Here is a 26,821-nt window from a genome sequence, read left to right as displayed (position 1 = left end):
AAACCAATACTGACAAGACATAAGCAAGAAATTACACATTTCTTCAAACCTTAGCTCCTAGTATTTTTTTTCTCTCTATCTTGCTACAGCTTTACATGGGGTGCTTTCCTTTCTGTGAAAGAATCTATTACCTCATCAAAGTTCGTCAAAAGTTTTGCTACATGAAAAATCGAAACGTCGTTATCTAATACTGAAAATGTTGTTAATATGAGTAATACCCAAGACTGGTGTGGTTTCTCGAACTTATTACGTCTATTTTGTCACTGCCTGCTAGATAAAACGAAATAGGCCTTCCTAATACGGCAGCAATTTTGTAACACACCAAATAAATGTGACTGTTTTGGCACAAATGGCCATTTTTATAACACGACAGAATATATTCCATGAAGTACCAATACCAAATGCCGATTAGGCCTACTACAAGCAAAAAGTTTTACGTTTGGAAATAGTTTCACATTTCATTCATACGCACCAGCCTCTCAAGCATGAGATCGAAAAGTAGAATTATGACATTTTTATATAAATTTGGAATCATCTTATTCTTCCATAAATTGTGTGATGTCCCCGTTTCTTCTCCTTCCTCGTTCTAATAAACAATCTTGTCATCACTAATTCCGTAGTGATTGCTGCCACTGTCAAAATTTGTTCCCTGATTAACTTCACTAACCCTGTCAGAATCACAGGTTTAGTTATCCCGCGATTATTTTCCGGTTAGGCATTAAGACGTGTTCGAACAACACGTTTTCCACATTACTTCCAGAATAGAACTTACACGGCTGCTAGCCGGGGACTGTACTACTGGTCCTTACTAGTGCAGCGATCTGGCCAAAAATTTTCTGTCAAATTTTCATTTTCTTGGATACACCGAGAAGGTAATACATAATCTTTCTCACCTGTTATTCCTGTCAGTCGTTTATTTCCATCTGGTAGTCTGAATCTATTGATTTCGCTAGTAATTATAACAATGCTGATCATTCGCAAACCCAATCAACCACATAATCAGACAGCGATTGACATTCATTCATTCGGCTTTACTCCCTCAGTTCGTATAGCCCCGTTCCCTTTTGTCTGTGGAAAGTTTATTTCTAGATGCGACGAGGATTCTCCTGACAGAGACATGTATACTATGCATCCATTCAAAAGTCAACTTATGATTCATTCAGAAATCAACTTTAAATGTGTTCAAAAACCAACAGGGAAGCGTTTCAGAATCATGTGAGCAATCGATAGACAAACATGCGCTAGATGCTAGGCGCTTTGTGAAACAAGTTTTTTCCTCAAGAATATGAATTTGGCGCCACCATTTCGCGGTAGCATCTAGCTGCTTGCTGCAACTGCTTGCACAGCCAACAGCCACATTCCTGTAGCCAGAAGCGGGAGAATCTACTACTCAAACGTAACTCAAACTGCGCGTAACTGCTAAAGAAATCGAATGTAAACAGTTGCGGCTTCATGCTCAATGGAGGCAATTTGTTGTTATGAAGCACTGCATAGTCTTCCTAAAGCCTTTGACACATTTTCAACTGGCAGACGCTTGCATGAGCACTGTGTGTTGTTGTTGTATATGGCACATTTCCTTTGCAATTTATTTTCGTTTTTTTCTCTCGTTAATGTTTTATTGTTGAAGTATTATTCTGCAATAGCAGGATACAGTAATATCATTTGTTGGAGTATCGGTTCTTACCAGTCAAAATTACAAAAAACTTAACTGAAAACTAAAACAATGAAAAATTCCTGGAATTCTAAAAACATCCCAGGTTTTTCCCGGTTTACTCCCGGATGAAAAAATTTCCGGTTTTTTCCCGGATCTTACGGTTGTCCCGGGTCGTATACACCCTGTATTATTCAGAAGGGATCAACAAATTAGAACAGCGTGGACAAAGTGTATAAGTCAAAAAGGAGACTATGTCAAAAAATAAAAAAGGTTCACCGCAAACACATAAGTAGTTTTTATTGTTGCACGGACTTTTCAAACGCCCATTGTACATAATCTACCTCACGAGATGTTATCCACTGACAACCTGACCCTCCTACATAACACATTAGATCTGACCCTGCTCATCTCCCTACATTGAATGTTAGCCACTCAGCACAGCTGTGTGTCAGGGGAACACATGTTAGAGCAGGTAAAAAACTACCACTGCAATGTCAGCAGTGACTACTAGTTATAGGGTCTTCAACCTTAGTTAGCTGTATGATTTTGCAGTTAATTGGAATCTTTTACTACCAATTCAAGCAGAAAGTAGCCCAATCCCATCCCTGCCAAACTTACACTGATGTGTTGGAAACAGTCACAAAGGCATCAACTAGAAGCAATGTCATGAAGGACAAAGTGCATCATGTTCAAAGACCTCTGTGTAGTGATAAGTGCTATTGAAGTCATGCAAATAATGTGCAATTTGATACCGTAAGAGGAGGAACAAATATGAAGTGAAAATAAGTGTACATATCTAGTCTACTTATTTCAGTAAAATTCAAAGGCAAATTTTCTTCATGGCTGGGAGAAATGTGAATGGTTTAAGTCATAAGCAAGTCTTGGAACCAGCAGAAGAGCATCACAACGAAACCAGGACCTGCCAAAATGGGACTGCATGATCAACAGCTTCGCAACAGTCCAAATTTACAGCCAATGAATGACAGAGTCTGCAGGAGCACTCCAACCCAGTTAAGATTGCCTGGAGGTCACCAACACATTGAAGATGGTTTGGCACAGCACACTAGTGCAATAAACAGCAGAAATCAGCATGGACAAGCACTATTTAAGGATGCTTGAACCAGCCTGTCATTATTGAACAGCTGGGCAGTGATGTGACATTGAGCCTGTGCTACTCCATGCCACACCAATGACGTAGATGCTTCTGCCTGTCACCTAAGCCTCTGGGTAGCTGGGACAGCTCAGTGCTCTGCCGCCTTCCCAAGAGTACCATGCCAGGATCCTGCCACTTCTGCACCTGTGAGGCACTAACAGAAGACTGACAGACTCCAAACCCAGGAGAATGATGCAGCCTAACAACCCTATAGCCACTGCTGGCAGTCATACTCAGTACAGCCAGGAAACATGGGAACCTGACATCGCAGCATCTGCTACCCAGCAGTGCAATGTGCAGTCAGCAGTCGGAAGCTGTTGCCTCTTGAGAGATGCTGTCATATTCTACACATTTTTAATTATAATTAAGACTCATAAAAAGGTCATTATAACCAACACTGCACCTTCTTCAGCTACTCAACATCTTCCCTCTGCAGATAATCCTTGTCCACCCTAAGCTGTCAGCATGAATATTATAAATCACTGCATTATGTAAAAGTAAATTATTATCTAGGTTTACCTGTATACTTGACTTTTCTACAGAAATAAGAACCTTCCCAAAGATTACAGTTGCAAAAATATGTTATCCATGAACTCAATCTTTTTCAACAGTATAATAACCTTAATATATCTTCTTTTCGATTTGAGCAGGATGCATTTAAAATCTCCTGTGTAGATGCATCAGGTGGTTTTTGTTCTACAGTTACCACATCAATATTTCTTTTTGAAGAATTTACTGACTTCTAGAACAGAAAAAGAGAAAAAATCAGTTTTAAGAAATAAATGAAGTTTTATGAAATTTTTATTTAATAATTATCATCATCTTTCTTTTTTCAGTCAAAGTATAAGACAATCCCTATGACAATGGTACATTTTTTAATTAGTGAAATACAGGGTTTCAGGGGTATAAGTACGGACACAGTGATCATTGGTACCTTGATATGTACCCACTTCAGTATGTTAGTTGTTTTTTTTTCTTTGCATCTAACAGTCTTCCCACAAACACATCACATAATTTATTACTGATGTTCTCTGCATGGTCGTAACTATGCTAATAAATGAACTATGCCTGTCAGAATAGACTATCCATCTTATGTCCGTGCACACTTCAGCCCTGACATACTGCCCAGAGGAAAATAAAAGATAAAGAGATATGGGACTGTGGACAGGGCATTACAGTGATTCAAATCTTATTTGTCAGAAAAGAAACAGAGTTATCCTAATTTCAAATGAAAAAAAAAATCATTTTTGGACTGGAAAAAGATTTGTACAGGGGTCCCATGGGGCTCAATTTTAGGGCCTTATCTTTTTCTGCAGATTCAGAAGGATGTAGGCTGCAGTATGTACTGAGAGATGAAGCAGCTTGCACAGGATAGAGGAGCATGGAGAGCTGCATCAAACCAGTCTCAGGACTGAAGACCAGAACAACAACAACAACGTCTTTTTCTGCTGTACATAAATGATTTACATTAAGTACTGATGTTCACTCCATTTTATTCGCAGATGACACCTCAGTTTTAACTGAAAATGACAATTTACAATAAATTCATCATAGTGTGGAAAATATAATGGGAAACCTAGAATTATGGTTTATGGTTTCAGCAAAATGGACTAAAACTCAATGTCACAAAAACACAATTAGTGCATTTCAGTGCTAAAACATCATCAGCATCTCCCATAAAAATAGTGCACAGTGATCAGAAAATGACTGAAGCAAGTTACGTAAAATTTCTAGGTCTAAATCTTGAAAAAAATTTAAATTTGAAGGCACATGTAGACTTCTTAGCAAATAAACTAAACAGCCTAGCTTATGCGATGAGTGTCTTATTTGGTTTCACCTTCGTGGACACCAAGAAGATAGTCTACCACAGCTACTTTGAAACTATAATTCCATAGGGAATAATTTTCTGGGGAAACTCTACGAACAACACAAGATTACTTACACTTCAAAAGAGAATCATAAGAAAGTGTTTGATCCAAAAAAGAACATCGTGTCACCCATTATTTAAAAAATTAAAATTACTAACCATTCCTTCTCTTTACATCTATGAAATTTGTATTTTCATGTATAAAAATCAAAACTCACTTGACAATTTTCATTTCAACCACAATTACAGTACTCGTCATAGACACAGTTTCAAACTTCCCTCACATAATTTAAAACTTTACACTCAAACACCTTTGTACATGGGCTTAAAAATTTACAATACATTAAATAACACACATCTGTTAAATTTGAAGTTTGACACACAAAAAGATTGTTATTTAATACTTTAGTGGAAAAATTTTATTATTCAATTGAAGAATTCATGCAGGACAGTTTGGCATTTTGAAAAGAAAAGAAACAATAAAGATTATTTATTGTATAATAAATTGTTAATATATTGTATAAATTGTATTACAAGCTGCAATATGACCATAAGTGTTATATATATACTTGTTAAATTGTTCATGTCTAGAAATTCAGAAATGCCTGCTTAAATATGTTAATTATTATATCCTTATTTTTTTAAGTACTTTGATGTATCTCTAGTACAAAAATCTTTGATTTGTAACTGTAGGTTATGAGTTGAATAAACTACACTCTACATTCTACAAACATTAAAGGCTTGCTTGTGTCACTTGTACTTGGAAGTACAAACCAACATAAAAACATGCTACTAATACTAGCTATAATTATTAGCCTGCAAATGAAGTAAATACTGATTTAATGTCATACAGTGCACTGTCTGCAGACATCAACAGAAATATCTGCACTTATAACCCTAACACACTGCATATAAAAGTATATTGGTCATGTTGCCTTTCCATATTATGTTTTATGCATTGCTTTGATGCTCGGTTATTGTGTAATGGGTTCTTGTACAGGTGCTGACCTGCTCCAATTCCAGTGTCAACAGCCGGATGAGGTTGTTGAAGCATTGCATAAAATGAAAAATGGAAATATATGTGGAGTCTGTTCTTTCACACAAGTTCAACAGAACATATACATTTTGATACCGCAGCCATTATGAATCAAGACATAAAGGACATTAGCTGTTAGTGACAATCAATGGGGAAAGTTTGAAAAACTGTACCCTGGTCTGAGATTCAAACCCGGTCTCCTGCTTACTACACAGATACGATAATCACTGCAGCATCCAGACACAGTGGTCGTTGCAACTGATGGATTACCTTAGCATGCCTCCCATCAGATCCAAATTCTTAACTTATCCACACACTACCAATCTAGTGTCCCCTTGCCCATTATTCTAATTACTCATGGTTATTTCAAGGATTCCTGCACTGAAATGATCAGTTAGTTGTCCTCACCTCAATTATAATTGGTGTTCAAAAAGAAACAAGCCAGAGGCATAATTACAAAAACCAGTACCTGTATTTTAGAAGTCTTGACCCAGCCTGTTGAGGCACGTGTCCCACTGTGACATAAGGTGGTGTATTGATGTCTCATAGAATTCCCGGGGCTGCGATGTTAACCAGTTCCACACATACACATGGATGTTGTCATCTGAGGTGAATTTTTTCCCTCTCAGATCCTTTCTAAGGGGACCAAAAATGGTATAATCACAGGGAGAGAGGTCTGGACTGTATGGAGGGTGGCCGAAAATGTCCCATTTGAATTTCTTCAGAAGTGCCGCGACTGTGTTGGCCATATGAGCCTTTGCATTATCGTGGAGCAGAATGACCCCACGGGTGAGATTGCCTGGTTGTTTTGATTTGATTGCTTGGCAAAGGGTGGTCGAGGTTTGCAACTAATACTGGACATTCACTGCTATCCCGTGCTGCAGGAAGTGACTCAGAAGGGGTCCATCTTGGTCAAAGAAAAACATCAGCATAACCTTCACCTCGGATGATGATGTCCAGCTGTACGTGTGGAACTGGTTAACATCACAGCCCTGGGAATTTTATGAGACAGCCATTCACTGAGACAAGTGTTGTGTCACACTGAGACAAGTGTCTCAACAGCCAGCGTCAATACTTCTAACATACAGGTACTGGTTTCTGTAATTATGCCTCCAGCTTGTTTCTTTTTGAACACCCTTATATATATACAGGGTGATTCAGGATGCATGTCACATAATTTGTGAGGTGATCCTACAAGTGAAAATAAACCAAAAAAGTCCTATGAACATGTGTCCAATTTTCTATCATTATGGAACTGGAGCAGGTTGAAGAATACCCAGATTCATGAATGGACATGAAGACAAGTGTGAATATCACTTACCAAAATGTTGTGTATGCGCTGTGGTGGACAGAATAATGGTGAGACAGATGACTGATCCATTCTACAAGGGGTGTTGGGGTTCCCCAATATATGACAGCATTCCAGTAAGTAATATTCACACTTGTCTTCATAATCATGCAAGGATGTGTCAGTCTTCAACCTGTTCCAGTTCCATAACAATTGAAAATCAGACACATAGTAATAGGACTTTTTTTGGTTTATTTTCACTTGTAGAGTCACCTCACAAATTATGTGACATTCCCTCTGAATCACCCTGTATGTGATGTCTACTCTTTCAAACATGTCCAAAAGAACAGACACCATTTTGATCTTGCAGCCACTATAAATCAAGACACAAACAAATGAAAGACTTTAGCTGCCAGTAGACATTGTTTTGAATCAATGGGGAAACATGAAAACTTGAACACAGGTCTCCTGCTTATTAGGCAGATGCACCAACCACTGTGTCATACGGACACAGTGGTCATCGCAATTGCACAGACTATTGTAGCACACCTCCTGTCAAATGAATTCTCAACTTATCCACACACTACTGATGTAGTGCCCCTTGCACATTTTCCTCATTACTCATGGGATTTCGCTTATTCCCATAAGAGTTTGAGCATGATGTGCATCTGCATTGAAGTGATCAATAAGCCATCCTCACCTTAATTATACACTGATCAGCCAGAACATTATGACCACCTACCTGCTATTGATATAATACCATCCAGATGATGGCAATGCCACCTGGTGAGGAACGACTGCCGGTCAGACACGCACACGCGATGCATGTAATATCAGTGAACGTGCTGTCTGTGTGTAGAATGGGCAAGCTGTGTGACCTATCTGAGTTGGACTGAGAGTAAATTGTGATGGACCAGAGGATCAGCATGAGCATTTTGAGAACTACATAATTGTTGGATGTTTGAGGAGAGCTGTAGTGAGTGTCTTCAAGACATGGTGAAACCAAAGTGAAACCACTTCCAGATGTTGTGGGGTTGGGCAGCCCCCCGTCATTACAGATGTCGGATGTCATAGTCTGGGTGGGCTGGTAAAACAGGACAGGCAACGAACTTTGGCAGAAATAGCATCAGATTTTAGTGCTGGGCAGAGTACAAGTGCACCAAACACTCCTAACAATGAGGCTCCACAGCCAACGACCCATGCATGTACCAATGTTAACACCATAACATCAGCAACTATGACTGAAATGGCCACTTGACCACTGGCACTGGATGTTGGTGCAGTGGCAGAGTGTTGCATGGTCTGATGAATCCCAATAATTTCTTCATCACCCCGATAGGAGGACACGAATCCGTCAGCTTCCAGGAAAACAGTTCCTTGCCACCTGAACTGTGGAAGGGAAACAAGCTGGCTGTAGCTCCATTATGCTCCGGGGAACATTCGCTTGGGCATCCAAGGATCCAGTAGAGCTCGTGCAAGGCACCATGATGGCCAAGGAGTATCATACACTGGTTGCAAACCACATACACCCCTTCATGATGATCCTGTTTCCTGACAGTACTGGCATTTTTCAACAAAATAATGTGACATGTCACAAAGCCAGGAGAGTGATGGAGTGGTTTGGGTGACACAGTGGTGAGTTCCAGTTGATGTGCTCGCCCTCCAACTCACCAGATCTGAACATGATTGAACACATCTGGGATGCGATTGATCAGCTCATCGCCTCCTCCCTGGAATTTACGGGCATTATGTGACTTGTGCGTGCTGATGTGGTGCCAACTCCCTCCAGTGACCTACCAAGGCCTTACTCCTTCAATGTCAGGACACATTGCCACTGTTATCTGTGGCAAAGGTGGACAGACTGGCTGTTAGGTAGGTGGTCATAATGTTCTGACAGATCAGCATGTATGTGGTGCCTTTTCTTTCGAACATGTCTGAACTCAGACAAGTCTGAAAGAACAGACACCACTTATATAATTAAGGTGACCAATTTGTCAGTTCTACGCAGATGCACACCAGGCTCAAACTTTTAACAGAACTGGTGAAATGATAAGAGTAATGAGAATAATGGGCAAGGGCACAAGATCAGCAGTATGTGGGTAATTTGAGAAGTTGGGTCTCATGGGAGGTGTGATAAGGTAGCTCATGTAGTTGCAATGACCACTGTGTCCATATGGTGCATTGGTCACTGCATTTGCCAGTAAGCAGCAGACCCAGGTTTGAAATCCAGTCCACCACAAATTTTCAATTTTCCCCATTGATTTAATCAGTGTCCACTAGCAGCTAATGTCATTAATTCCTTTGTGTCTTGAAAACGACAAATAAGTGGAACCTGATGATCTACCTGCAGAGCTACAGAAATGAAAGAATTGGGATTCAAATGAATGGCAGACAGGTTTCTTCAACAAAATTAGTGAAAAGGGCAGGATTCCAGTTGATTGGACACACAATATAACAGTTCCAGCTTGGACACAGAAGTGTAGCCTAGCTGAATCTAGCACTTAGCATTCAATATACATCTTCTCACATGACAAATGTCTTTAAACACATTAATCAGTAAATGGATCTGACAAATTGTCAGTCTCATCACCAATCAATATGGATTTGTGAGAGGCTGTGGGAGGACACATAATAAGCATTCTGCTCACTTGTTTATTGAAAAACACTGTGAGAAGTCAAGGTACTTAAATCTTGCCTTCCTTGACCTCAAAATGTCCTTTGACTGAGTGCCACATGTGTTAATTCGGCTTGACCAGAAAGAACATAGAGAACCTTAAGAATCAGTAGGAAGTTCAGACTGGTCTGTTATGACCTAAAGAGAAAATACAGTTAGCGGCTGGACTCTCAGATGATTTTCCTGTTTCTGTAGAGTTACATCAGAATTCTGCTCTCTCAGCTCTCCTCGTCATCACAGTCATCAATAGTCACAAGAGAGCTCCAGAAAACTGTACCCTCAACTTTACTGTATGCTGAGGACGTGCTACTGCCCACTAAAGGTGTCTTCATCTACATGACTACTCTGTAGTGAATATAATAGAGGGAAACATTTCATGTGGGAAAAAATATATATAAAAAACAAAGATGCTGTGACTTACCAAACGAGAAAGATGAAGCAACCTCGGGTTGCGAAAGCTTGAAATTTGTGCGTGTGTTTGTGTATTTTTATTGTGTCTATCTACCAGCGCTTTCTCATTTGGTAAGTCACAGCATCTTTCTTTTTATATATATATTGACTACTCTGAAGTTCACACTTACATGCCTGGCAGATGATTCTTTAAACCACCTTCAAACTATTTCTTTGCTGCCCTACTCTCTAACAGCACACTGAAAATGAACACTTAGGTCTTTCTCTACGAGCTCTGATTTCTCTTACTTCATTACGACGATCATTTCTCCCCATGAAGGTCGGTGATGATAAAATATTTTAACATTCAGAGGAGAAAGCTGGTTATTGAAATTTCATGAACAGAACTTGTGGCAATGGAAAACATCTTTGTTTTAATGATTGGCATCCCCACTGGAATATCATATCTGTGAAACTCTCTCTCCTAATTCATGATAAACAAAAGCAGACGCCCTTCATTGAACTTTACCAATGTCGTCCACCAACCTTATCCTCATACTCTAGCAGAGAATGAATAAGCTTAGTGTATGCAGTCTCTTTAGTAGATGTGTTGCATCTTCTAAGTATTCTGACAATAAAGCGTAGTCTCTTATTTACCTTCCCCATAACATTATCTACATCATCATTCCAAATTAAGCTGTTTGTAGCAATAGTTCCTAGTTACTTAGTCGAATTGACAGAATTTAAATTCGTGTTATTATCATGTAACCAAAATTTAACAGATATCTTTTTGTACTCGTGGATGACCTCACACTTTTCCTTACTGAGAAAGAACTGCCACTTTTCACACCACTCAGATATCATGTGTAAATCATTTTTCAATTGATTTTGATCTTCTTATGACTTTACTAGACTGTAAAAGACAGCATCATCTACAAACAGTCCAAGAGGGCTGCTCAGATTATCTCCTAAATCATTTATGTACATTAGGAAGAGCAGATGTCCAAAAACATTTCCTTGGAGAATGCCAGATATCACTTCTGTTTTACTTGACGATTTTCCATCGATTAATATGTACTCTGACCCTCCTGACAGGAAACCATGGACCCCATCACACAACTGAAGCGATACTCCACAAGCATTCAGTTTGATTAAAAATCTCTTGTGAGGAATGGTATCAAAAGTCTTCTGGAAGTCTTGAAATATGGAATCAATTTATAATGTTTGAACATAGTACAAGATGCACTACTTTTCTTCCACCGTTTGCCTATAAGTGGTGACATGGTATGTAGTGGCCAAAAGAAACAGATCATAGACAACAGGCAGTCAGCTTGGACATTCATCAACACAACCTCATTCAAATATTCGTCGATTTGTGTCTGAATCATAAAGCTGTTCTTGATTGAAAATGTCAGTTTATGAGCCTAATTCTTCTCATTTGTGGAAGGTGTTACTGTTTTGTTTCAAAATGGAGAAAACAGTGGCTGAGTCTCATTAAATGCTCTCAAGTACGTATGGGAAGGACGCTACTAGTGAAAGAATGTGTCGTGAGTGGTTTCAACGCTTCAAGAATGGTGATTTTAACGTCATAGACCGACACAGTGGTGGAAGAGAGAATGTTTTCAGAAGAAGCAGAGTTGGCGCCATTGCTGAGTGAAGACTCGCATCACACTCAAGAAGAATTGGCACGACTAGTGGGAGTGACATAGCAAGCCATTTCAAAACGTCTCAGGGCTATGGGTATGATTCACAAAGAAGGAACTTGGGTCCCGTGTGAGCTGAAACCAAGAGACGTTCAATGGCATTTGTGTGTTTGTGAACAGTTGCTTCAGAGGCAAAAATGGAAGAGATTTCTGCATAACATTGTGACTGGGGACAAAAAATGGGTTCATTATGATAACCCTAAATGGAAAAATCATGGGGACATCCCAGCCATGTTTAAACGTCAACGGCCAAACCAAATATTCACAGCTCCAAGATCAGGCTCTGCATTTGGTGGGACCAGCTCGGCGTCATGTACTATGAGGTGTTAAAACAAAGCGAAACAATTGCAGGTGCTCATTATCGAATGCAACTAATGCATTTGAGCAGAGCATTAAAAGACAAATGGCCGCAATACAGCGATAGGCATGACAAAGTGATTTTGCAGCACGACAATGTGCGACCCCACGTTGAAAAAGAGGTCAAAACGTACTTGGAAATGTTAAAATGGGAAGTCCTACCCCACCCGCCTTATTCTCCAGACATTGCTCTCTCTGATTATCACCTGTTTTTGGCACATTGCCTGGCTGACCAACACTTCTGATCTCATGAAGAAGTCACAAATTGAATTGATTCGTGGATTGCTTCAAAAGATGAACAATTTTTTCGACATGGGATTCACACACTGCCCAAAAGATGGGAGAAAGTAGTGGCCAGACATGGAGAATACTTTGACTGATACATGTGTAGCCAATTTGTTTCATTAAAGCCTCAAATGTTGGGGAAAATATGGTGGAAGAAAAGTTGTACACCTTGTATATGTTTCAAAATACTACTGCAAATCAATGTTAGTGACTTGTTCCTGTGATTCAAAGAATTGCTCCTATTTCCTTTCTTGAATACTGGTGTGACCTGTGCAAATTTCCAGTCTTTTGGCGTGGACCTTTCGTAAAGCAAGCAGTAATATATGATTACTATGTATGGGGCTATTGTATCAGCGTACCTGAAAGTAACCTTACTGGTATGCTACCTGGACCAGAATACTTCCTTTTATTAAGTGGTTTAAGTTGTTTCACTGCTCTGAGGATCTACTTATAAGTTACTCATACTGGCATTTGTTCTTGATTTGAATTCTGGAATAAATACTTTGTCTTGTTTGGTGAAGGAATTTTGGAAATCTGTGTTTAATAACTGCACTTCAATGGTGCTGTCATCAATAATTTTACCACTGGTATCACAGAGTGAAGGTATTGATTGTGTCTTGACACTAGTATACTTTAGACATGACCAGAAACTCTTTGGATTTTCTGTCAGATTTCAAGATAGGATTTCATTGTGAAAGCTATTTGGGGGACCTAGACATCATAGCCTGTAGTTTTTAGTAATATTTTGGAATTTAATAACTCAAAAACTTCAATAGATATTGGAATGAAACTTCAGCCAAATAATTAGTATATTGTAACATCTACATGAAAAAAATTTAAAAATTATGAAATATGTAGTGGAGTGAATACTGATTTTTATCTCACATACTTAATTATGGGTGATTTTTACGTTCGGTACACTGTACTTCCATACTATTCCAAATAGAAGGTCAAAACAAATGTTATTCTTTTAATTATTAAATTGTTGAAACAGTAGACCAGGATATTTACCAATTTGTTGTTTTGCGTATTCTTTAAGAAATGTTTTTTAGAAGTCAATTTTTCTCCTAATAATTTAAGAACATACAACACATTCCACATTAAAATATTAAATGAATTGTTTAATAATGTGGTTCACTCTGTGCAAGCACTATATTATTATTCATGAAAAGTTTTATTTTTGTATCTCTAATACTAGGTGATATAATTATACCTAAGTATGCAAAAAATTTGATTGTGGAAAATTGAAACTAAAGATTTCCAGGTCATTCTCTTCTCAGTGATAACGTGTTAAAACATTCCAGTTCCATAATTTTCTTCATACTGAGTGTCCTTTTCATCCTTTTCTAGTTTTCTTTATTTTTCTGGCCTCCTTTGTCATGCTTTCAGCATCTTTTTCGGCTTCATTGACACATTGCCTGTCTACTCATAGTAGCATACTTTTCATGTTGTCCCCAGTTTTGTTGCCTAGCCTGCTCATTGTTTTTCAGGTGCTTGTTACTTCATCATTAAAACATATTATGGAATCAATCACACCAATCTGAAAAACTGACGTGCAAACTAAAATAGTTTTTGGCAAGCGTTCCGAATGCAACTATTGAGGCTTTCATTTGGATTATGTGTTTTGGCACACAAACAGTTATTCACAAGTTTAGAATCAGAAAGATCTCTACATACTGGCTTTAGTTCTACCATAACAGTTCCTGGCATCAAGTGTGCATGTGCATGTTTTTGTTCATTTGCTTCACACCTATTATAATTGCACCATGAAGTGTTTCCTTTTGGCCATAGGCCACACTATGTATGCTCATCAGTGGATATTCTGTGAAACAGAAATGTCCAAATTGCTCCCCTCATTTCACTAATATTTTCATTGTTTCTTCTGATGGCCACATCATCATAATCTGTGAGATTTTCTGTATGTGATTTGGTGAGTCTGCTTTTCCCATTAGAGAGCATTTTTCCTATCATGTCCCTGCAGAGTTTCCTAAGTCTTGCTCCCATCCTCTTCTGAACATGTTCTATACATTCGATTTTTTTTTTTTAAATTTCAGGTTCACCATATGGTTTAGCAGCCACAACACTACTGAGACTTTCAAAGTCACTATCGCCACATTAGTGAGTGTATTGCACATCACATCTAACAGTTGACCTACTAAAAACAGAGACTGCCCCTTGCTTTCCATGTCACTACTAAAACCTTCAAAGTTTTTGCATTTGTGTCCATTTACCTTACTGGCATAACTTTGGTTATGTTTTGTCAGACATTCATAGTCCAGCACCTTGCCTGTATCTACAGTGGTAAACAACTCCATTCAGTGATGTATGGCCCTTCTCCTGCCAAGGAATCCTAAAAGGCAGCATCAGTATCAGTAGCTTAACAAATATCTACAGTTTCTTTTGCTGCCCTCTGTATAAATGTTTCACTGACGTCCATAATGGCATTATGTGTATGTTTATATATACCTCTCAAAATTGACAGGTGGCAGTGGGAGAGCCATCATAGCAAAGAATATCTGGCAGCGTTTCTTCCCTTCCCAATACACCTCATGGCATAAGAAAGGCAAATATTCACTCCACTATATTTTGTGCATGTCGCAGGAGATGTCACTGTACATTTCATTAATAATAAATGAAAAGCACCAGTTTGCTTTTGTTCTACAATATTATTTTTATTGCTAACCGGTTTTCGGCTTACAAGGCCATCTTCAGGCATTTACTGAGTATTTTCACCAAAGAAGTTAAATGTTAGCAGACCACATTGGAAGAGAAGTAACACATCTAGAGTGAAGTAGAAACATACAGTGAGTAACATCTTTGCAATGAAATAGTAAAAACTGAACAGTTCATAAATAACAATGGAGTTGACAGGAAAACCTTTAGCACATAATAAGAACAGCATGCCTACATAACAGTTTCTATTGATAAACAAAACTATTGAAATAAGATAAAATTAGTACTAGGCAAGGCTGCATCAAGAGGTATGAAACATGGAGAGTGATACACAACGAATTAAAAAAGAAGAGACAGTTGTCAATGTAAATACAGAACACACGAGGAACTTAAGCTATATCAATATGATAAACAGAAATTAATAAATGCAGGAAAATTGAGGTGTTTGAGGGAACCTACAGTTTTGAGAGTGTGGTGGTACTGCATTTTAACATTAACATTATAATCAAAGCAGTGGCTGTATACCAGTTTACATTAAATAAATGAGCAAAGTAAAATATGAACAGTATTTGATGAGACAACTACAAGGGGAGTTAAACATGGACAGTAATACAAGTTAAAAGCAAACCCTTAACTATTGAAACTACAGCATATGTGGAATACAAAGACAACTGCAACAAACAAAACAACTTAATGACTACAGGAAAATGGGAATGTGTAGGAAGAGAGAGTGTGGGAAGTAATGAACAACAAAGATAATTATATGAAGTTTAGGAGAGGGGAAGTGTTGAGTTGTGTCTGGTCATTTAGGATGAGATCTGGACTGTGAGCAAGATGTTTGTTAATTTCCAGGGCTTCCAGCAGGTTGAGTTTATGGCCTTTGTTTGCTAAGTGAAGTACATGGGACACTGGCTGGTAGTTGTGGCCCTCACTCAGTACATGCTCAGCAAATGCAGAGTCTGAATTTCATTACTTTACACACTTCATATTCCATGACAATTTTGCTGGATAGGCCTCTTCTCCTACTTATGTTTCACTAAACATAAGGAATTATTCACTGTTACAATGTTTACATTTAGTAATAGACAAAACCATTCTGAAAGTTTGCACTTACTAATTAAAATGTAACTGTTATTTTCACTATTTACAGCACCAAAATCTTGTTCATCTTTGGTAAGATGTTTCAACTTGTGTTTTGAAGCACTGCCTGGCAAACTTTTAGGCCTAACCTCATTTCACTATGGTTCAACAATTTCTTCATTTTTAGAGTTTCTAACAACACACATGCATTGATCATCATAAAATTTAAGACTGCAATTAAACATCTTCATTTCTGGAATTTTACAATGCAAAATGGTTGAAATATGCAGTCACAACAACAACTTTACAAAACAAACGCACACAAAGAACATAATCAAAATCAAGTGGTCTATTTGCATAGACAGAAACTATCACATCACAGATCTAAATGATCTGAATACCATTAGAATCAGCATTACTGACCTTCTAAGAAAAATAACTTTTAAGTATCTAGACTCAACAATTGCTGCTGATGGAAATTTCAGTGTAGATCTAACTGCCTGAGCAGGATGGGGCTCAAATTGTATTCTGTGACTGTTGTACTCTGTGTCCAGCTGATTCCAGACTGGCTCAATTTGATATTATATTCCTTGTAAACCTTTCAGCTGCACTGTATGGTACTGAATGCTAAGCTTCAACAAAAGATGCAGAATGACAACTTGCTTCCATGGAAACAAAGATGCTCAGGTGTACATCTGGATTAACACTGCACGGTCACAGAAAATATGATCAAGTTCGCAAGTTATATGGAGTAGCATGAATAGTAGACAAGACTAGAGAAAGCCATTTACAGACTAATAATTTCTACAGGCAATGCCAAATATGATGTCCTTAAAAAACTACAGTGGCACAGGCAAACTACAATGACTCAGGCACCATCTTAGAGCAGACTCAATAACAGTGGCAAAGACTGGTTCTTGTTCGAGAGTAAATGGTGAACGGTCAGCAGGACAACCTAGGCAGCAATAACTTGACACCCTGCATGAAGATCCCTAGATCTCAGGCCTGCACCCTCACCAGGCACAACATAAGATGGTGCCAGAGAGCCAAAGCAGCAGACCCTGCCAGTATGTGGGTAAATGCTAAGGAAGAAGAAGAAGATATAAAGAAGACTGAATGATATCTATCTCATCAATGTTTTTGTACCCTAATTCATACTATATGACAAAAATTTTCTATGCTTCCATGAAATTAACTGTGAAAAGATACAGAGCTTACTTAGTGCAGACCACATCTTAAAGAGTACACCGCACCAATTTATTTAATGAAAAATTAGCTTAGTGCAAAGTAGACTGCAGGTAGTCTGTTTTTATACTGCTGTCCATTAAAATTGCAACATTGTACAGAAATTAGTAAGAAGTGCACTACATTCTTCGATATGCAAGTAAATAGCATTTTTGTTGCAACCATGCGAAGTATTATCCAGCAAATCAAGCTGATTAACTATCCAAAGTGGGAGCATCATTGTGTTTATGTCCAACAGTGTACACTCCATTGTTAGTACAAGTGGAGTGATGTCACATGCTACATGTCTGCATGTGCTTCTGAATGAATTATCCACTTAGAACTAGAGCAGTAAACAAGATGTACAGTATATCTTGCTTTAGCTACTCTTGACACTTCGCTGTCAGCAAATATAATACTACCTTCCCTGGTAATGTCACTAATTTCCACAACTGTGTCTGAAGATCCTTAACCTATTTTTTCAGTCATGGATGATAATGCCGACACACTGTTAAAAATCTGTGCTGACTGGTCTTATGCACATCAAAAAAAGTTTTGCCTCACCTCAGTTCCGAGAGTTCAGGGACCGGTACAGAAAATTGGAATAGAGATCAACTTAAACATCATTTCCGCCTTTTTTTATTGCTCATGAAAACCACACATTGCATGTTGTACTACCATACAGTGAGACCTTCACAGGTGGTGGACCAGATTTCTGTACACACCAGTACCTCTAACACCCAGTAGCACATCCTCTTGCACTGATACATACCTGTATTTGTATCCCTCAGAGTGGTTGGTGGGTTACGTCATCCGTAAACAGCCCTTTTCAACCATCCCAGGCATGTTCAATAGGGTTCATGTCTGGGGAATGAACTGGACACTCTAGTCGAGCGATGTCATTATCCTGAAGGAAGTCATTCACAAGATGTGCATGATGAGAGCACGAATTGTTGTTCATGAAGATAAATGCCTCACTAATATGCTGCCGATGGACAGTGTGTCTAAGGTATTCAGCCTGACTGGGTTGCCTCAAAAACACATCTCTGACGATTGTCTGGCTGGAGGTATATCTGACACTCATCGGTGAAGAGAACTTGATGCCAATTCTTAGCGGCCCATTCTGCATGTTGTACCATGGTGTATTGTGTCATAATGCAAAGATGGACCTTGCCATGGACATCGGGAGTGCAGTTGCACATCATGCAGCCTATTGCACACAGTTCGAATTGTAACATGATATTCTGTGGCTGGATGAAAAGCATTATTCAACATGGTGGTGTCGCTGTCAGGGTTCCCCCAAGGCATAATCTGTAGGCAGCAGTCATCCACTGCAATAGTAGCCCTTGAGCAGTCTGAGCAAGGCATGTCATCGACAGTTCCTGTCTCTCTGTATCTCCTCCATGTCTGAAGAACATCGCTTTAGTTCACTTCGAGACACCTGGAAATTTCCTTTGTTGAGAGCCCTTCCTGGCACAAAGTAACAATATGGACAATATGGAACCGTGGTACTGACTGTTTGTGGATGGTTGAACTACAGACAACACAAGCCGTGTACCTCCCTTCTGGTTGAATGACTGGAACTGATCGGCTGTCGGACCCCCTCCATCTAATAGCTGCTGCTCATGCATGGTTGTTTACACCTTTAGGTGGGTTTAGTGACATCTCTGAACAGTCAAAGGGACTGTGTCTGTGATACAATATCCACAGTCAACATCTGTCTTCAGGAGTTCTGGGAACTGGGGTGATGCATAACTTTTTTTGATGTGTTGAAAGGTCTCTGTTGGATTCCTTTCATGTTAATTTCTTAAATCTGTTGTCATTTATGGCATACATTCCTCTTCTAAATTTACTGTGGTGTTTCTGACTATCTGGGAGGAGACTGAGCAGTGAAACGTGTTACTTTTACACATTAACAAGAATGATCTGTCACACCACTACACTTTAAAACACAGTTTATATGTAATTCATGTCACACAGTCTCATACGGAACCTACATCCGCTTTCTTTTATATACTGTATATGATACGATACTGTCATCCCCCTTCCCTTCTGTGTGAGAGGATGAATGAGCAAACATGTTTCTAGTTGCATGCTTGATGCTAGCAGACAAGACTGTCTGCTAGAGAACAGTAGGACCAACGTCGGAACAGGTAGCTACGCTTGCTAAAAGCAGAGAGGTTTCTATTCTTAGTATGGTCCTGTCCGTCCCTTGTCATGTTGGTATAGGAAGCTGTCTCTCTGGTCACTTCCATTTGTATCTGTTAAGCATGCTCGGTAGGGGCCCAGGTCAGTCTGTCCGTGGCGAGCATCTGAAGTGGTAAGATCTCCGGCTAAGCGCGTGTCTGCTAAGTCTGTAGGACAATGGATTTCTTAAGTTCAGCCTAACTGAAAATTTAATCACCTTTATTTCAGGTTTAGCTCTAAAATATCTAATGTTATCTTAAATTGCAACACAGTGTACTTCGAGTGTGAAGTTCAGAATATCTTCCGATAGTTGCTTTGTCACTACTTTGTGAGTAAAGTGGAACCACATGTTGATCAGTAACTCTAATTAAAACCATCAATCTTAAATGCGAATGTGCGTGAGATTATAACGTCTCGTCTTGACAATATTTTTCAATATAGCAACTTTTCTTTATGTTCAACCCACGTGGGGTGTACTTTGTGAGACCAGTACCACATGCTTATACAATTGTTTGACCCATCAGGTTAATAGTAAGACGATAGTACCAGTTCGAGGTTTTTCTTTTGTAAATTGCGTTTCGATGTAATTTATTTTAATTATCAAAATTATTGTGGAGTTACACTCTGTGTAAACCAAGTTGACCACGTGAAGCATGTGGTGTAAGCATCAAAGTCTTTCGCAACAAACGGTTGCTTCGTCAGGAAAGAGGGAAGGAGAGGGAAAGACGAAAGGATGTGGGTTTTAAGGGAGAGGGTAAGGAGTCATTCCAATCCCGGGAGCGGAAAGACTTACCTTAGGGGGAAAAAAGGACAGGTATACACTCGCACACACACACATATCCATCCGCATATACACAGACACAAGCAGACATTAGTAAAGGCAAAGAGTTTGGGCAGAGATGTCAGTCAAGGCGGAAGTACAGAGGCAAAGATGATGTTGAAAGACAGGTGAGGTATGAGCGGCGGCAAAGTGAAATTAGAAATTAGCGGAGATTGAGGCCTGGCGGATAGCGAGAAGAGAGGATATGCTGAAGGGCAAGTTCCCATCTCCGGAGTTCTGACAGGTTGGTGTTAGTGGGAAGTATCCAGATAACCCAGACGGTGTAACACTGCGCCAAGATGTGCTGGCCGTGCACCAAGGCATGTTTAGCCACAGGGTGGTCCTCATTACCAACAAACACTGTCTGCCTGTGTCCATTCATGCAAATGGACAGTTTGTTCCTGGTCATTCCCACATAGAATGCATCACAGCGTAGGCAGGTCAGTTGGTAGATCACGTGGGTGCTTTTACACGTGGCTCTGCCTTTGATCGTGTACACCTTCCGGGTTACAGGACTGGAGTAGGTGGTGGTGGGAGGGTGCATGGGACAGATTTTACACCGGGGCCGGTTAAAAGGGTAGGAGCCAGAGGGTAGGGAAGGTGGTTTGGGGATTTCATAGGGATGAACTAAGAGGTTACGAAGGTTAGGTGGACGGCGGAAAGACACTCTTGGTGGAGTGGGGAGGATTTCATGAAGGATGGATCTCATTTCAGGGCAGGATTTGAGGAAGTTGTATCCCTGCTGGAGAGCCACATTCAGAATCCGATCCAGTCCCGGAAAGTATCCTGTCACAAGGGGGGCACTTTTGTGGTTCTTCTGTGGGAGGTTCTGGGTTTGAGAGGATGAGGAAGTGACTCTGGTTATTTGCTTCTGTACCATGTCAGGAGGGTAGTTGCGGGATGCAAAAGCTGTTGTCAGGTTGTTGGTGTAATGCTTCAGGGATTCCGGACTGGAGCAGATTCGTTTGCCACGAAGACCTAGGCTGTAGGGAAGGGACCGTTTGATGTGGAATGGGTGGCAGCTGTTGTAATGGAGGTACTGTTGCTTGTTGGTGGGTTTGATGTGGACGGACGTGTGAAGCTGGCCATTGGACAGGTGGAGGTCAACATCAAGGAAAGTGGCACGGGATTTGGAGTAGGACCAGGTGAATCTGATGGAACCAAAGGAGTTGAGGTTGGAGAGGAAATTCTGGAGTTCTTCTTCACTGTGAGTCCCATTCCTGATGTCCAGGCGGAGCTTCAAGGAATCCTCAGAACCTTAGGCCCCGTACAAAACCTTTCACCTGACTCCATCAACCTCCTGATCCCACCGACACCCCGCACCCCTACCTTCTACCTTCTTCCTAAAATTCACAAACCCAATCATCTCGGCCGCCCCATTGTAGCTGGTTACCAAGCCCCCACAGAACGTATCTCTGCCTACATAGATCAACACCTTCAACCCATTACATGCAGTCTCCCATCCTTCATCAAAGACACCAACCACTTTCTCGAACGCCTGGAATCCTTACCCAATCCGTTACCCCCAGAAACCATCCTTGTAACCATTGATGCCACTTCCTTATGCACATATATCCCGCACGTCCAGGGCCTCGCTGCGATGGAGCACTTCCTTTCACACCGATCACCTGCCACCCTACCTAAAACCTCTTTCCTCATTACCTTAGCCAGTTTCATCCTGACCCATAACTTCTTCACTTTTGAAGACCAGATATACCAACAATTAAAGGGAACAGCCATGGGTACCAGGATGGCCCCTTTGTACGCCAACCTATTCATGGGTCGCTTAGAGGAAGCCTTCTTGGTTACCCAGGCCTGCCAACCCAAAGTTTGGTACAGATTTATTCATGACATCATCATGACCTCACAGTGAAGAAGAACTCCAGAATTTCCTCTCCAACCTCAACTCCTTTGGTTCCATCAGTTTCACCTGGTCCTACTCCAAATCCCGTGCCACTTTCCTTGATGTTGACCTCCACCTGTCCAATGGCCAGCTTCACACGTCCGTCCACATCAAACCCACCAACAAGCAACAGTACCTCCATTACGACAGCTGCCACCCATTCCACATCAAACGGTCCCTTCCCTACAGCCTAGGTCTTCGTGGCAAACGAATCTGCTCCAGTCCGGAATCCCTGAAGCATTACACCAACAACCTGACAACAGCTTTCACATCCCGCAACTACCCTCCCGACCTGGTACAGAAGCAAATAACCAGAGCCACTTCCTCATCCTCTCAAACCCAGAACCTCCCACAGAAGAACCACAAAAGTGCCCCACTTGTGACAGGATACTTTCCGGGACTGGATCGGATTCTGAATGTGGCTTTCCAGCAGGGATACAACTTCCTCAAATCCTGCCCTGAAATGAGATCCATCCTTCATGAAATCCTCCCCACTCCACCAAGAGTGTCTTGCCACCATCCACCTAACCTGCGTAACCTCTTAGTTCATCCCTATGAAATCCCCAAACCACCTTCCCTACCCTCTGGCTCCTACCCTTGTAACTGCCCCCGGTGTAAAACCTGTCCCATGCACCCTCCCACCACCACCTACTCCAGTCCTGTAACCCGGAAGGTGTACACGATCAAAGGCAGAGCCACGTGTGAAAGCACCCACATGATCTACCAACTGACCTGCCTACACTGTGATGCATTCTATGTGGGAATGACCAGGAACAAACTGTCCATTTGCATGAATGGACACAGGCAGACAGTGTTTGTTGGTAATGAGGATCACCCTGTGGCTAAACATGCCTTGGTGCACAGCCAGCACATCTTGGCGCAGTTTTACACCGTCCGGGTTATCTGGATACTTCCCACTAACACCAACCTATCCGAACTCCGGAGATGGGAACTTGCTCTTCAATATATCCTCTCTTCCCGTTATCCACCAGGCCTCAATCTCCGCTAATTTCAAATTGCCGCCACTCATACCTCACCTGTCATTCAACAACATCTTTGCCTCTGCACTTCTGCCTCGACTGACATCTCTGCCCAAACTCTTTGTCTTTAAATATGTCTGCTTGTGTCTGTATATGTGTGGATGGATATGTGTGTGTGTGTGTGTGTGTGTGTGTGTGTGTGCGAGTGTATACCCGTCCTTTTTTCCCCCTAAGGTAAGTCTTTCCGCTCCCGGGACTGGAATGACTCCTTACCCTCTCCCTTAAAACCCATATCCTTTCATCTTTCCCTCTCCTTCCCTCTTTCCTGATGAGGCAACAGTTTGTTGCGAAAGCTTGAATTTTGTGTGTATGTTTGTGTTTGTTTGTGTGTCTGTCGACCTACCAGCACTTTCATTTGGTAAGTCACATCATCTTTGTTTTTAGATATATTTTTCCTACGTGGAATGTATCCCTCTATTATAACTATATATGTATATAAAATCACCGGTTATCGTAAGATGAGTACTAAAAGATTATAATTAATGTTAGTCTGGTTGGGAATTTGGTAAGCTATACTGGATACCTGGTGAAACAGTTGTGCAGTAATGCAAGGTTAACTTCCTCAGATAGCTCACAGCTTTTAACCCACTTTTATGGTCTTGAATATCGGCACCGCTTACAGAATAAATTAAAGCAACAACATTACACATGGCAACCCTGTTCTGTGATTCCGCTAGACTCTGGTATCTCTGAAACGTTAGATTGTGAGCATTGTATAATCTTAATTTTTTTCCCTGCAGAGCTCAAACAACTTCTGCGTTGTTTCTGAGCAGACTTTCAAAAGATTCACGGCGTTGTTGAGCGGCGTTGTGTTGTTTGTCTTGTTTTGTTTTACATATTTGTGTGTTTTATATGTATGTGTTTTTTTTTCTCGCTTGTAAATTGCACTGATTTCGATCAAAGATATAAATTTGTTTTGCGTGTGAAAAAGTGCGTACTAGGTTGGGTACGTTTCGTGTGACTGTCGTAATTTTAGGGGGATACATTTATTCTGATTAGTGTGTTGCATACCTGGTATAAATTGAACTAATGCAGACACGTAACCAAGCTAAAAGTAGGTGGTCCAACAACTTAAGCAATATGGACCAAGGGGATAATTTGATTTCGAATATTAACATGTCGGACGGTTCTGAAAATGCAATGGGGAATACTTCAGAGGAAATGCAAAACAGGACAAACAGGCTCACAGCAGAGCCAGATATTAATTTGCCTCCGACTAATCAAATTGATTTGGCAGAACTCATAAAAGCCTTATTGCATCAAAATAAAGAAAACGCAGAGATATCAGAAAAATCGTTCCGAGAACAAAAAGAATCATCCAAAAAATCGATCTGAGAGCTAGGTGAGCAAATGATGCAGAAATCTAAAAAAGCAATCTGTGAGCTAGGTGAACAAATGATGCAAAAATCTGAAAAATCGATCCGCGAGCTAAGTGAACAAATAGACAAAAAACTAATCCAGCAGACAAATAAAGTCGACAAGTCGAAGCAGAGTGTCTGATGATATCTCACAAAGGATAAACAATCTGGCAAGTGAAATAAAAAGTGATATTATGAAAGAATTAGGCCATACATTTGAACGAATTGATGATCGTCTGCAAGCCTTAGAAGAGGGCAAGCGGAGTCGCGATGTGGAATCAAAAGAGAGCGAGGAACAGCTACTTAGGAATTTCCAAGCTCTGAGAGAAGAATGCCAAAGGGAATACCAGCATGTACTCTCCAGGGTCCAGGAGGTGGAAACGCATTGTCCCGTGACCGTTAGCAACACATTAGCGGACAACAGTCAAGCGATTCACGCACTCGAACAGCAAGTAGAACAATTGAAGCAGACTGGGGTGGAGGACAACAGACAAATACATGATAAGATTGCGGCATTAGCGGACATCGCAGGCACGATGAAGGTGACGGAGAGCGATAACTATACTACACCGGTAGCGGTCATAGAGACCGAAGAAGTGCGTTCGCTTCTTAGATTTCAGAAGGGACAGTTCGAAGTGAACATGCAGCACAAAGCTGTAACAGGCGAATTACAAGAACGCGTGGTGCATCTGGAAAGCTGCATGGGGTGTGATTCCGAACTAGCGAATAGCACTAAAAATAGCTGTACGAACAGTGCAGAGAGGGACTCCAACCATGAGGGAGATTTTGACGACAGGGAAGAATGTATTTTGAGGGGCAGACATGAGAAAAACAGAAACATTCAAGGGCCTCGCTGGAGGAAATGCGGGGATTTCATTTCAAACATTTCCTTACAGTGAGAAAGTTTGAGATATTTCGAAATTCGCAAAAAGGAATACATCCACGAGCATGGCTCGAGCAATTTGAGTTCTGTCTTCCCCCCGACTGGGCAAGTTCACATAAGATAGAATATATGTGTGGCTATTTGGAAGGCGAACCGGCGATTTGCATGAGGTCGGCAGCGCGTCACTGCAACTCCACTCGAGAGTTTCGACAAGGCTTTCTGTCCACCTATTGGTCGGAAGCAGCATAAGATAGGGTCAAGCATGGCATAATTATGCTGCCAAATTTGAACCAGTCTGGTTTCGGCAGCCCAGCACGCCTATTCGACCACATGCTGCAGGCAAATCAATTTCTATACAACCCATACGGTCCTGCGGAACTAATTAGGATTTGCATCACCAAATTGCCGATGTACTTGCAATGCGGGACGATGCAAAGAGGACGTGGAAATGTTTAAGACACTTATCCAAGAGCTGGAATACAATACAGGAGAATGCCCGACTAATCAGGCACAATGTTATTACGGGGCACAGCAGCGCGATCGCAGTCGTGGCCGTAGTACTAATCAGCAGCGTGACTGGTCATCGTGACGCGAATGGAACAATAATCAGGACCGGCCGTATAGAAACTGGGGTAACAGTCGCGAACACAGGTGGAACAACAGAAATGATCGAGGACGTGGACAGGATCGTAAACACTACAGGTACGGCAACCAGAATCGATACTACGATGAACACAGTGGGAATAGGAATGTAGGCGGAGCACCACATGATGTTGAAATTCGGCTGGCCAACCCTAGACATAATCCAGCAAATAGAAATGAACAAAACCGGCAATGACAAATGATCAGCGCAGAAGGCACCCAATCGGAACAAATGAGTGACATGGCAAATGAGTACATAGGGTGTATAGAGAGGAGAATGAATTGATTGGTTTACATTTGTGACATATGCATTTTGAATAATATGTTGGTAAAAATAATGATAAAGATGTTTCTATGTGATTGACTGAAGTGATGTTTTTAGTTTTTTTTTCTTTCTTTGTGCAATTAGGAGTTAGGTTGGTTCAAATGTGAAGATAAAAGGTTTCTTTGTGAACGAGTGAAATACTGTTTATGGTTTTTTTTGTGTAAATTGAAAAGAGTCGCTCCTGAGAGAGGCAAGATCTGTGTTGAATTAATGCATAACTCAGGGGAATATATGACCTGTGGGTATTATGGGTCTGGCAAACCTAGGTCCCCAGTTGTT

General features: G+C 40.6%; 1 protein-coding gene across 1 annotated transcript in view; it reads right to left on the bottom strand.

The window, feature by feature from the left end:
• The window catches only part of LOC124594660, a 146,735-nt gene extending 121,657 nt beyond the window's left edge, over positions 1–25,078 (bottom strand). The window contains exons 1-2 of the mRNA XM_047133029.1: positions 25,040–25,078; positions 3,428–3,549 (exon numbers count right to left, since the gene is read on the bottom strand). Of these exons, the coding sequence (XP_046988985.1) occupies positions 3,428–3,549; positions 25,040–25,078 (161 nt within the window). The remainder of the gene's footprint in view (positions 1–3,427; positions 3,550–25,039) is intronic.
• Positions 25,079–26,821: the final 1,743 nt, after the last annotated feature.

The sequence above is a fragment of the Schistocerca americana genome, chromosome 2, assembly GCF_021461395.2.
Source record: "Schistocerca americana isolate TAMUIC-IGC-003095 chromosome 2, iqSchAmer2.1, whole genome shotgun sequence".
Lineage (NCBI taxonomy): Eukaryota > Metazoa > Arthropoda > Insecta > Orthoptera > Acrididae > Schistocerca > Schistocerca americana.
The sequence above is the reverse complement of the archived record's forward strand: the minus strand, read 5'-3'. Positions and strand labels throughout refer to the sequence as shown.